The following is a 13,913-nucleotide window of genomic DNA, read 5'->3' on the forward strand; positions in this document are numbered from 1 at the left end:
GATCAATCAAAACTCGAATCGAATGCAATCGAAATCGAATTACGACGAATGGTAACGTAAGGATAGGGTGAAATATAGATGATTGTATGTTAGATATAGTGATTGGGACTGAAAGTAATTTGAATAGGAAACTCTATCGTACTCGTATCATCTTCAATCGAAACCGAAATATCGAAAATCGTCGTACCGAACACTCGAACCAGGCTGTTGATCGATCAGGCTGTCAGCCGATCGAGCAGGCTGTCCGATCGGGATGCCTGGCCGATCGGCCAGCCCTTTCTCTTTTGGAGCCTATAAATAGGGCTGTCATTGTCATTCTTTCCACTTTTGGAAACTCTCTGACCGACCAGCTCGTGCTCCTCACTTTTTCTCAGATTTCTTCCAATTTCGGTAAGTTTTCGTCCTAAATCTTTTACTTTCTTGATCAATACACACTCCTACACCTTTCTATCTTTCAAATCTTGATTTCTAACCGTGAAATCATCAAGATCTAAGCATTCTAGGATGATGTCATCATGGTGTTCTTCAAGAACATCATGTTTTGGCCTCAATCCACCATGAATAGCTCGGATCTAACCGATTTCCACATAAACAAGCTAAGAACTACCAAAGATCTAAACATTTACATGATGTGAAGGAATGAATGTAGGATTTCCAACTTTCTTTCAACTCTTTTACACTCAATGCCTTCGAACCGGTAGAAACGGAGCTTGAGTCAACTCACCAATCATTCTAATGGATGAGTGGTTCAAGATTCGGATTCTATCTCCGACGTTCACCGACTTCGGGTTAAACATCGAACTGCCGTTCCAAACAGTTTACCGGCCGGACTTGGGTGATTCCTGTCCGAGCAGAGGGAACAAGTAAGAACGAAAGTTCCATGGTTTAGCTTGTTGCCAAACTACCTCGAAATAACGTCAAATAACCAAAACAGCCAAGTGTTATACGAACAAGCCGACCAGGTCAGGATGCTGACCGAACGGTTAGGCTGTCCAAACGAACAGCCCAACCGATCGGACATATCAGCCGATCGACCAGGCCAGCCGATCGGCTAACAAGTGGCCCCACACTTTGACAATTTCATGAAGTATAGTATTGAATGAGGTGATGTTCGATCGAACGAACCGTTTGATAACATTACTCATCGAATCATGAGATACTATGCTTCAACCCTTAATTGATTTTCAATTCGTTCGACGTATAGGAATGCCACCCGATCGAGCATGCTGTTCGATCGAGCATGCTGTTCGATCGAGTGACATCCTGCTGAGGACTACTACTGAAGTTCCTAACCGATCGGTTAAGCCGGCCGATCGAACAGACCATTCGATCGATCGACCTGAAAGGTAAGAACACTTCAGTGTTCTCAAATACTACAACGAAAACTTCAAAAGGTCAAACCATCATACACAAACACATCCTACTCAAAGGAAGAAACAATCCACTCGAACAGTTCAGCCGATCGAACAGACTGTCCGAACGGACTGTCCAGCCGAACGAACAACCCGTTCGATCGAACCTGCTGTTCGATCGACCAGGCTGTTCGACCCACTTACACCTGTTTCCTTTCTACGTGTATTCATCGTTATGCTATCGAACTATTCAGGCTAACCCTACTCTCAAGCGCTCCCTTCAATCCATCAATCAATCGTTGTGAGTATACTCGATCCCTTTTTGCTTTTAGCACTTTTGTGTGTTACATACGTTACCTATATCAAAACACAATCGATCACACTACTCAAGTTATTTGAACGCTAACCAATATGCATGTATTACGTGACTAAATGAATGCTTGTTGATTGTGTTTACACGTGGAATGCTGTTTACCTACCTTAACGACGTAGTACTATAGTTTGGACTCAGCACCCGTTCACACGGGGGTTGTTAAGGACAATTACTTGCATGGATTATTGTGGTAATCATGTATTGCGAACTGTCTCGGACAGTCAACCCGCAGTCACTGGTATCGATAGGTCCATGTCGATAATTAACATGCTTCGTTTTCCTCTGTGTACGTGCTGGTTATGCGTAAACTATTCGAACATTATATGTTATTATCAAACTTGTATGCTCACCTTTACATTATATGTATTGACTTTATTTTAACGTATGTGACAGGTGTTTAAGATGTTTGCTTGCTAGGAAAGCGAGGCTAGAATAAAGCTCTAAAGGCCCCCAACAAATAGTTGTCTGTCAGGAAAGAGCAACTAGAGCATAGTTGTTTGTAGATCTTCTCAGGCTGGGTCTTTAGGAGCCTTTGAACAATATTTATTTGTTTTATTTAAAATCTGAGTTGTCGGAACAGAATACTTGACTGGTTGTTATCTGTAATAATTTGTTTGTTATTTGGGACACGGTATGGGACGTGTTATTTAAACTGAATAGTGATGATAATTGTTATGGAAACTTCTGGACAATCTGTTTCGCTCAGTGCCATGCCCCGATGATTCCGCCATCGGTTGGGGTGTGACATAGGCATTTCTAAACTGTGCTCTAACGGGCCAGAACTAAAAGTCAAAGTAAAAGTCCAATTATGTAACACCTCGAAAAATTCATGTCCAATATTATATCAACACGTGTCATGGACTTTAAACGTGCAAGGGACTGAATTAAAAGGGCTAAAGTTGACAAACAAGGAAACTGTGTGAATATAAGGATCCAGAATGTCACAATGGATAAATATATTTTTAAAATAGCCCTACAAGATGTTTATACCTTCAAATGAATAAGTCATGGATCATACGAAGCTAATTGTGAAAGAAAGTGAGGAATTACAAACTAAAGGGGCTAAATGTGTCAACATGTTTAAAGTATACCTCTGAGTGATATTTTAGCAGACCCGAAGCTTTGTAATGATAAATTATACTCACTAGAATGTGTGATAAAAATTTCACAAGGTTTCGATAAAGTATGAGAAAGTTATGACAATATTCGTATATGAGGGGTTAAAAGCGTCAACGTTGAAATTTAAGACTTTTCGGTAAAAGAACTACGGTTCAAACCTTCATACCTTGATTCTCTGTAATCTCGGCTAATATTATAATAACGTCCTCGTGACTAGGCTTTTATGCCACTAGCAATATTAATTGTGATTAGGATAAGTATGTTTAAATCCTAAATAAAAAGTGAGTAACAAATTAACCGGATATGGTCTTCGTTACTGACGGGTGGTCCGTAGGACAACCCTTAAAAGGCTTAAACATAACGCACATTCTACATTTTATCCGGTTATTTGTGTGAATTAGGTAATCACAAGTTTATGATGGTGCAGGTGTTAAAGTGTACAAAATGCGGGTTTAAGGAAGCTTGAAGGATGCGAGAGGCTGGCGTGATCGAGATGTGTGGAAATCAAGGAAAATGGAGGAATCGGAAGCAAAAGATCACTCAGAGCCGTAAGCTACGCCACCAGGCCGTAGCTTACGGCCCCTATAACCCACAAGAAGAATGCACCGTAAAACAGGAGCACAAGGGCGTATGGAACAACTGCTCACCGTAAGCTACGGCCACCTGCCGTAGCTTACGGCGCTGACTTGAGTCCGGGGCAACACTGATCGCCGTAAGCTACGGCAGGTGGCCGTAGCTTACGGCGCCGATCGAGCCAAAAATGTAACTGACACATTAAAGAGCATTTTGAAGACACTTTATGATGGCTAATCATGCTAGGTCGGTTACCACTTGAGGAAAACGAGTGGGGGACTATTTAGGAGGCACTTGGGAGTTAAGAAAGACATCTTTTGGCATATCTTTTCACTAGAATCTTTGGGAAACAATCTTGGCACTATATTCTTGTCTTTGTTGGTGGTACTTGTGAAACTTGGTTTTTACTTCTTGTTTGTCATGATGTTAGCTAAAGCCATGAGTGGCTAGACACTTTAATGACTATCTTGTGGTGAAGGTTTGTTAGACTTTTGTGTTTTTATTTACATTTCTAGAATATCAATCCTTTTTATCTAAATTGATTGTTATGGTGTGTAATCAATTGTTAGTAACAGGTTGAATTTTATTTTAAACTAATTAGAAACCATACGTTCTTGGTGCCGTTGGCAATCGAGATATCATGGGTATAGTTAGGTTTGGGTAAGGTTTGATTGATCATCGGGTGATAACCTCACGTTCTCGGAATCTGAGTACTTCGTCCCCTTTCATCACTGCAATTGTTTATACATGAACTATGTCTATGTAGTTCTTTCTAGTTAAATGATTAACACAAAAGTTGAAGCAAACCGGATACACAAGATAGTTGTTTATTTCTCAATTGTTTACAATCTCAATTTTCAGTTTGCAAGTAGTTAATTAAGCTTAGTTTTAAAACCAATCAAATCCAAACAACTCTTGAATTTTACTTTTTCTTGCAATTAGTTTAATTTAGTTAATTTAGATATACATCAAGATAGCACATATTCCACAAACTCCCTGTGTTCGATACCCGCTTACCACTATTTACATAGTTGTTTTTGGGATTAAATTTGCGTGACCACGACATCACGTCAAATTTTGGCGCCGTTGCCGGGGAGTAGTGCGCAACGTGTGTTATTTTTGTTTTTGCTTTAAGTTTGTTATTTTTCTGGTTTACGCGAGGTGTGTTAGTGTGCAGGTATTTACAGGTGCATGCGTACTAGGAGCTCTCACAAGCTATCACCATTGGCGTTTGATCCGGAAATCGAGCGAACTTTGCGAGCAAACAGAATTTTGCTAAGGGAAAATACAATCAATAGTTCACCAACAACACCAGTTACACCAATTCGATACATGGATCCACCACCACCACCACCCACTACGGGTGAATTTACCTCATCATTCATACCAACATCCACTCAACCTTCACCTAACACTACCATTCCACCAAATACTACCGAACCCACCATACCTCAACATGTTACACCAACCAACACCACACAACCCATTACTACCCAAGAAGAACCAACCGTCACCTTTAACCCTTCCACTACTATACCACCATTATCCCATTTTTTCCCGGGTGCGGGTCCATCATATTCGGGCCATACTATGGCACCAATTTCGTCTATTGTCCATGCTACACCGTATCGACCACCAAATCAATCGGGTTTCCAATACTCAACTATTCCATTTGGGCAATCATCGGGAATTCAAGGAGATGGGTATGATGAAGGTTATGAGGAATTTGAAGGTTTTGATGAAGAAGGATACGGTTATGGGGGTGATGGAGAGCAAGGGGAGTACGGTTATACGCAAGGCCAAGTACAAGTGATTCCAAATGTTGGTGGGGTTCAACAACAACTCATACCTCAACATATTAGGCCAAGGCCACAAGGGCCGCAAATGCAACGCCCGGTTCCTTTGCAACAAGTTCGACCACAACAGGTGCAACCGCAAATTCAAAGGCCAATTCAACAACCAATCGTACCACAAGGGCCCATGCAAAGGCCAATGGGTCAAGTTCGTCCAAGAGGTCGATTTGGTGTGCCAAGGAGGCATCTTAGGGAAAATGCAAGGGGAATTGAAGCACATTTTAGACCGGTGATAACGCACAATCCTTCACCGGTGGTTATTCCTCATAACAACCAAGGGAGAACTTTTGAAGTAAGAACCAATTCGTTACAAAGTTTGCCGAAATATAAGGGGCTAGCAACGGAGGAGCCTTATTTCCATTTGGAAGCCTATGACTCAATTTGCAATACTCTTGGGAGTCAAGGTTTTTCGGCCGATGATATCAAGTTGGTACTATTTCAATTTTCTTTGGAGGACAAGGCAAAGAAGTGGTTCTACACTTTGCCTTCAGCATCTATTTATACTTGGGCGGAGATGCAACAAACATTCTTAGACGAATTCTATACCGCCCAAAAGACCAATGATGCGAGGAAAGGATTGAGGAGCTTTCAACAACAACAAGGCGAAATGTTCCATGAAGCATTCGAGCGTTTGAACATGATGATTAAAAATTGTCCACATCATGGGATTGAGCTTTGGGAGTTAATGAACGCTTTTCATGAGGGGTTGTGTGCCGAAGATGCACGAGATTTGATGTCCATCACAAATGGAACTTTTGGCACAAATTATGAGTATGAGGATTGGGAATTTTTGGAACAAATGGCGATCACCTCAAAGAGAAAAGCTCAAGCTTCAAGGAGAGCACGACCGGCCGTTACTCGAACACAAGTGCACGCGGTTGATGACGGTAATATACAAACTTCTAATCAAATTTATGACGTTTGTGCATTGTGTAATGAAATAGGTCATGCGGCGGAAAATTGCCAAGGAATGGTTGAAGGGCAATTTGAAGAAGTTCATGCCATTCAAGGTCAAGGAGGGGGTGGTAGAAATTACAACACGAATTCTAACACTTATCACCCCGGGTTGAGAAATCATCCGAATTTTCGTTATGGGAACCCTTCGAATCAATCAAACCCGAACTTTCAAGGTAGCCAAGGGAATTATGGTTCGCGCCAACCTTACAATAATCAAGGTGGATATAGAGGTGGGAACAACCAAGGATACCAAAGGCAATACCAAGCGGGTCAAGAAAAAGGGGGGTCTTCGGGTGGAAATGAAATGATGGAAATGTTGAAGAGTATGCAAGTGGAGATGCAAAAGAGGAACCAAATGGATGACGCACGCATACAAAAGGATGAGGCGCGAGACAAAGCAATCCAAACTTTGACCACTCAAATGGGTCAACTTGCAACCGAAGTGTCCGAATTGAAGAAGGGTAAAGGTCAATTACCAAGTGACACTAAGGTAAATCCATCTCATGGTACGTCAAGAGGTAACAATGTTAATATTCATCATGTGAGTGTTTTGAGAAGTGGGAAAGAGTATAAAACCAATCCTTCACCGGATTTGGTTGAAGGGGTGGTTGAGGATATAACGGGTCAAGAAAGTGAGGAAGAAAACGAACCACCCATTGTTTCGTCTAAAAAACCCAATTTTGAAAAACCCGAAATTATTAAAGAAAAAGAAAAAGTAAATGAGGGTGAGGGGTCTAGTGAAGTACCGTTTCCTTCGGCCTTGCTAGATCCGGGTAAAAAGAATTTTATTTCAAAACGGGGTCCTCAAAAAGAGGAAATGTGGGAGGTATTCAAACAGGTTAAAATTAATCTTCCTTTGCTTGAAGCTATTAAACGGGTACCCGCTTACGCCAAATTTCTAAAGGAATTGTGTACTCAAAAGAGGCAACAAAAAGTGCCTAAATTGGTAGATTTGACGGAGCGGGTAAGTGCGGTATTGAAAGGAGACCTTCCTCCTAAGTTACAAGATCCGGGAACGCCCTTAATAAATATTCAAGTTGGAAATTTTCAAACCACAAGGGCATTGTTGGATCTTGGAGCCGGAGTAAGTATCCTACCAGGGGGGTTATATGACCAATATGATTTTGGTCCATTGAAGCGGGTCGAAACAACGGTTGTATTAGCCGACTTGTCTCATAAACTTCCCCGGGGTATCGTACGGGATGTTATAGTTAAAGTTGATGAATTTTATTATCCCGTTGATTTCCTTGTGCTAGATTACTCATCCGCGGATCCAATTCAACAACAAAATGTTATTTTGGGTCGGCCATTTTTGAACACCGCACATGCTATTATTGATTGTCGTTATGGCACAGTTGACATGACATTCGGTAATAGAAAAATGAGGTTGAATGTTTTTACTAACGGTACTAATGTGTATGGTGATGAGTGTTTCTTGGCAGATTTTATAGATGGCTATGACCCGAAGGTGTTCGAAGAAGAAATTTTGGGTTCTTGTGTTTGTGATATGTCTTTGCAGGTTCATACATGCGAGTTAGAGGTTGAAGAGAAGGAGCAAGAAGCTCTCGCGGTGAAGGAAGGAAGTCCACCATGGACTTATCAAACGGATACATTACCGGTGGAAATTGATTCGGGCACAAAGCCTTCTTTGGAAAGTCCACCAAGTGTAGAGTTGAAGGAGCTACCAAAGCACCTAAAGTATGCATTCTTGGGGGAGAATGATACCTTACCGGTAATCATTGCTTCTAACTTGGAGGTAGCTCAAGAGGAAGAATTGATGCGGGTGTTGAAGGCTCATAAGGCGGCGATTGGGTGGACGATAGCCGATTTAAAAGGTATTAGTCCCTCCATTGTGATGCACAAGATTATTACAAGCGAGGATGCTAAGCCGACCCGTGAAACACAAAGAAGGTTAAATCCGAATTTGAGAGAGGTGGTGAAGAAAGAAGTCATCAAGTGGTTGGATGCGGGGATCATTTACCCCATTTCGGATAGTGCATGGGTAAGTCCGACACAGGTAGTGCCTAAAAAATCCGGCATCCAAGTAGTCAAAGATGAACAAGGTGAGCAAATCGCCACCCGCCCGGTAACCGGGTGGCGAGTGTGTATTGATTATCGCAAATTAAACGCGGCTACCTCAAAAGACCATTTCCCGTTACCCTTCATTGACCAAATAATTGAAAAACTTTCCGGTCAAAAATATTATTGCTTTTTGGATGGGTATTCGGGGTATAACCAAATTGCGATTCACCCGGACGACCAACACAAAACCACGTTTACATGTCCCTATGGTACATTTGCTTTTCGGCGAATGCCATTTGGACTATGTAACGCCCCCGCCACATTCCAAAGATGTATGATGAGTATATTTTCGGATATGGTTGGGGAGTCTCTTGAAGTGTTTATGGACGATTTTTCCATTTTTGGTCCAAGTTTTGACTCTTGTCTTAATGAATTAGAAAAAGTTTTAAAAAGGTGTGTTGAGACAAACTTGGTACTAAGTTGGGAAAAGAGCCATTTTATGGTTCAAGAGGGTATTGTTTTGGGGCATGTCATTTCGGACCGGGGGATGGAGGTAGACAAAGCAAAGATTCGGGTAATTTCATCTTTACCCCCACCAAAGAATGTAAAGGGGGTGAGATCTTTTTTGGGACATGCGGGGTTTTACCGAAGGTTTATTAAAGGCTTTAGTGTGATCACAAAACCTTTATGTAACTTATTATTAAAAGATGTTCCCTTTGATTTTACTGATGAATGTTTGCAAGCGTTTCATGTGTTGAAGGAACAGTTGGTGAAGGCTCCCATTTTGCAACCACCGGATTGGTCAAAGCCGTTCGAGATTATGTGTGATGCTAGTGATACAACTATTGGAGCGGTTTTGGGGCAAAGGGTAGATAAAAAGCCGGTGGTGATATACTATGTAAGCAAAACATTGTCCGAGGCGCAACTTAACTACACCACAACCGAGAAAGAATTATTAGCGGTGGTGTATGCCTTGGACAAGTTTCGATCTTATATTTGGGGAAGCAAGGTGATAGTGTATTCGGATCATAGCGCGGTCCGATATTTGATGGAAAAGAAGGATGCAAAGCCCCGGTTGATTCGTTGGGTGCTTTTACTACAAGAATTCGATCTTGAGATTCGGGACAAAAAGGGATGTGAAAATGTTGTTGCGGATCATTTGTCCCGAATCCCGTTAGAAGGTGTCGATGACCCAAGTGAAATAAATGAACGGTTCCCCGATGAAGACTTGTTGGCCGTCTCCACTTATGTTGCACCTTGGTATGCCCATTATGTCAATTATTTGGCTAAGGGTGCAATTCCAAGTCATTGGACTAGGAAGAGACGACAACAATTTCTTAGTCAAGTGAAGCAATACATATGGGACGAACCCGATTTGTTCAAAATCGGAGCCGATCAAGTGATACGAAGATGTGTTCCCGAAACGGAAGTTTTAGAGATTTTGATTCATGCTCATTCATCGGCGTGTGGTGGGCATTTTAGTGGGAACAAGACGGGTTATCGGGTGTTATCTAGTGGGTTTTATTGGCCCACGATTTTCAAGGATTCTTGTGAGTATGCTCGGAATTGCATCAATTTTCAAAGAATGGGAAGTATTTCGAAACGTGATGAAATGCCGTTAAACCCAATTTTGGTAGTAGAAGTATTTGATGTTTGGGGAATTGACTTCATGGGTCCTTTCCCAAACTCAAATGGGTTCTTATACATTTTGGTGGCGGTCGATTACGTGTCGAAATGGATTGAAGCTATTGCCACAAGGACCAATGATCACTCCGTTGTTTGTAAGTTTGTGCAATCTAATATTTTTGCTCGTTTTGGTGTGCCTAGGGTGATAATAAGTGATGGCGGGTCACATTTCAAGAATTTCAATTTTGGGAAGTTGCTCAAGAGATACAATGTGAACCACCGCGTTGCTACACCATACCACCCGCAAACGAGTGGTCAAGTCGAAGTTTCTAACCGGCAAATTAAAGAGATTTTAATGAAGACGGTGAGAACGGATCGGAAGGATTGGTCAAGCAAGCTTGACGATGCGTTGTGGGCCTACCGAACGGCTTACAAAACTCCACTTGATACCACTCCTTATCGGATGGTTTATGGGAAAGGATGTCACTTGCCTATGGAGTTGGCACACCGGGCATATTGGGCAATTAAAACGGTAAACGCAAACTACGATGAAGCGGGTCGGGCGAGAAAGCTTCAATTGAATGAAATAGAGGAAATAAGGGACCAAGCTTATGAGTGTGCAGCCGCATACAAAGACAAACTTAAAAAAGTTCATGATGCGAAGATCAAGAAAAAGAACTTTGAAGTGGGTCAGAAAGTGTGGTTGTATAATTCAAGGTTGAAATTGTTTGCGGGGAAACTAAAAAGCAAGTGGATGGGTCCTTACGTTGTCCGAAGAGTGGGAAGGTTCGGAGATGTTGATATTCAAGACGAACGAACAAACAAGCAACAAACGGTTAACGGGCATCGCCTCAAACCGTACTTGGAAGGGAATGATATCAACAATCTTGAGCTAGATAAAGTGGGCTACATTTTACGCCCAGTGGATGATGAGGAAACGTGAAAGAGGCCCAGGTTTGGTAGTTGTAAATATTTAGGATAGTTTATTTTATTTTAAATAAGTCTCGTTCAAACCGGTGTACGAAACAAGTGTGGGGAAAATTTCACGAATTTCCCGAACATAGTGTTGAGGACAACACGGGTTTTTAACGGGGGGTAGGGTAAAAGTTATGTTTTTCTTAAAATTTTGAAAACTTAAAAAAAAAAAAAAAAAAAAAAAAAAAAAAAAAAGAACCAAACACATTTTAAGTTTTTCCAGCCCCCCTAAGCCCAGTACTCGCCGTAAGCTACGGTGGGGGGCCGTAGCTTACGGCGACCATCCATCTTTTGGAACCTTACGGCGATAGGCTCCTGTTTTACGACAACTAAAATTGCCCAGTGATCACCGTAAGCTACGGCATGGTGCCGTAGCATACGGCGACGAGCGAAGTCTGAAGGGGGCTTTTGGTCGCTGCTGATATATATAAAAAAAAAAAAAAAAAAAAAAAAAGAAACAACAAATTCCGAAATTTAATAATAAACTTTTCTAAAAACCCCAACCACATCTTTTCTTTCCTTATCCCCCAACCACATCTTTTCTTCTTCTTCTTCTTCTTCTTCCTCTCCTCTAACTTCTAAGAACCCTAACTTCACACCTTCATAACTTTCTCAAAACAAGTCCGATTTCGGTGATTCTTGGGTCTATTTTGGGTGGAATTTCACAAGGAATTCAGATTTAGTATTGAATCTTGAAGATTCCTTAGTTTTCTGGGTCGAATTTCAAACCCTAGGTGCCGAAAATTTGGGGCTTTTTGTGAGTTTTTGTGTGAACTTCAGGCTTTAGTGATTCTCATCTTCTACAACACCAAGGTATGCAATTTTTGTTCATTCTTTGAAGTACATTGAGGTTTGTAAGTTCCCATCATGTTTTCGCTTACACACTTGCTTGTATGAGATAGATGATAGAATTTGTAAACCTTTGATTGTTATTAGTATAAATGTGTTGATGTTTTATAAAACTTTGTTGGAAAATTCTGATTTTAGGAGACATCATGCCAAAATTTTGTTTGAAAAAATAAAAATTTTTGGGTTTTTGCACATTTATATCTATAACATGAAGCAAGTGTGGGGAAGATGAGATAAAAATAACTAACTTGAATTGTTTGCTTGGTTGTGAATGTGTGTAGGTATGGCATCTAGGAAAGGAAAGGGAATTGCAAGTTCTTCCCAAGGGGATGCGGCACAACAGAAAAGGAGGAAATTGGCTCGGATTGGTGACCCGGATTCGGAGGAGGATGCACCGCCAAGGGGGCCAAAGCCGGATTGGACAACCGGTTCATTGTTAGACCAACCCGCGGAATGGAGAGAGGAACTTTTTCACGATCAAATGAACAAGTTAAAACAAAGGGGAGAAGCGTTTATTTGTGAAAAAGAAATCCGGGAGGCGGATTTTGCCCCGTTTGGGATCATCGCCAAGTTTAATGCGTTGGGTTGGGGAGCGGCCACAAAATGCTATGATGGTGAGACGAAGAAAATGTATGACAAGCAAATTCAAGAGTGGGTGGCATCACTCGAATGTCCCCCATTCAAGGCTCCGAACAAGATGCGATTAGTTGGGAAGTGTAATGGTGTAAAAGTGGAAATGTCATATGATTCTTTGCGCCGGGTGGCAAAGTTTGATGATGGGCCGGCCAATGAATATATCTACCCGAGTCTTAGGGATCTTTATCATGAGCCCGCGAAACATGAACAATGGCAAGCCATGCTTGATTACCTCTTTCTTCCGGGCACAACACATGGGAAATTATATAGAAGAAATTTAAGGATGGAAGCAAAGTTGTTGTTGACGTTGTGCATGTACAATGTCATGCCTAGGCGGGGTGACAAGATGGAGGTGCGGTTTCAAGAAGTACCAGTTTTGTATATGTTGATGAATGGGTCACCCAAGGTTCCCTTCCGATTTTTGGTACTAAACAACATTTGGTTGAGCAAGATTAGCGGGGAAAGGAAGATTATACCCCATTGCCGGTTGATTACGGCATTACTCAAAAAGTATGGGGCAATCAAAGGAGATGAAAGAGGTTCTTATAAGAGGTTTAGACCATTTGACCTTAAGAATCTTGGGTCGGATTGGACATACACCGAATCGGATAGGTTTCATAAGTTGAAAACGGATGGTAGAAGGTGGAGAGCGTTAAAAGTAGATGCGAGACCGTTACGACCGGGGGAGGAAGAGGAGCCCGAGTCAACGGATGATGAAGTGAGTGGGGATGATGATTACCGCGAAGACACATTCACGGTAGATGCTCAAGTAAGAGGTGTTGGTCAAGCGGGGGTTCAAGGAGCCGGTGTACAATCTGGCTATGTGGGGAGTGCATTTGACTATGCACAACAGGCGTATGACCCGTATTGGGCCCATTCGGGGGATATGGGTCAAATCATTCAACAAAGGCGACCACCCACATTCGGTGATTGGAGTGAACCGAACCAAGTGTTATTTGATCAACAAACTTTTTTGGGTGCTAGTGCGGAAAGGGCTATCAAAAGAAGCTATGATAGGAATGAGCAATTGAACCGTGCTCATCGATATGCCCATGAAGAAGAGATGAATAACCGTTACTTGGATGATCGGCAAAGGCGCATGCACGACCAATGGCATGCGGGGCAACCGGTTGTGGGAGATCCACCCGTTGTGGACTACACCACACTTCCACCATATGATGGTAGTGTGTCATACCCCACTCCACCATTGCACCACTCTCAATGGGTGGATCCACATGCTATGAGCTACCAACAAGCAAACCCAAGTAGTGATCAAGGAAGCAGTAGTGGCGGTGGAGCATTTGGTTTTGGTGAATGGACGGATGTGATGACATCCATCTTTGGGCCTCCACAACCGAAGTATTACTAGCCAGGTCGTATTTCGCTCCTTTGTACATTTTTGTATATATGTTTATGTGCTTATGTTTATGTTGCGGTTGGGAGGTTGGGTGGTGTTTGTGTTAATATATTTGTGGGTTGTGAGTGTTGGTGGTGTCTAAAAAAAAAAAAAAAAATATATATGGGTTTAAGAATATAAGCAATTGGGGATGTTCTTGTTGAAAGCGATCTTTCCCTCAA

The 13,913-nt window shown here is 41.9% G+C and overlaps 1 protein-coding gene and 1 non-coding gene across 2 annotated transcripts; one reads left to right on the forward strand and one right to left on the reverse strand.

Annotated features, from left to right (window-relative positions):
- Positions 1-5,833: 5,833 nt before the first annotated feature.
- On the reverse strand, positions 5,834-5,939 carry LOC118481551. Its single transcript, XR_004865760.1, has one exon. It is a non-coding gene; the product is annotated as a small nucleolar RNA R71 (small nucleolar RNA).
- A 5,564-nt stretch (positions 5,940-11,503) lies between these two features.
- LOC110869556 lies at positions 11,504-13,704 on the forward strand. Its single transcript, XM_022118799.1, has 2 exons — positions 11,504-11,663; positions 11,981-13,704. Exon 2 carries the CDS (start codon positions 11,983-11,985, stop codon positions 13,702-13,704), a length of 1,722 nt encoding a protein of 573 aa, XP_021974491.1. The 5' UTR covers positions 11,504-11,663; positions 11,981-11,982.
- Positions 13,705-13,913: the final 209 nt, after the last annotated feature.

The sequence above is a fragment of the Helianthus annuus genome, chromosome 8 (assembly GCF_002127325.2).
Source record: "Helianthus annuus cultivar XRQ/B chromosome 8, HanXRQr2.0-SUNRISE, whole genome shotgun sequence".
NCBI classification, from domain to species: Eukaryota; Viridiplantae; Streptophyta; class Magnoliopsida; order Asterales; family Asteraceae; genus Helianthus; species Helianthus annuus.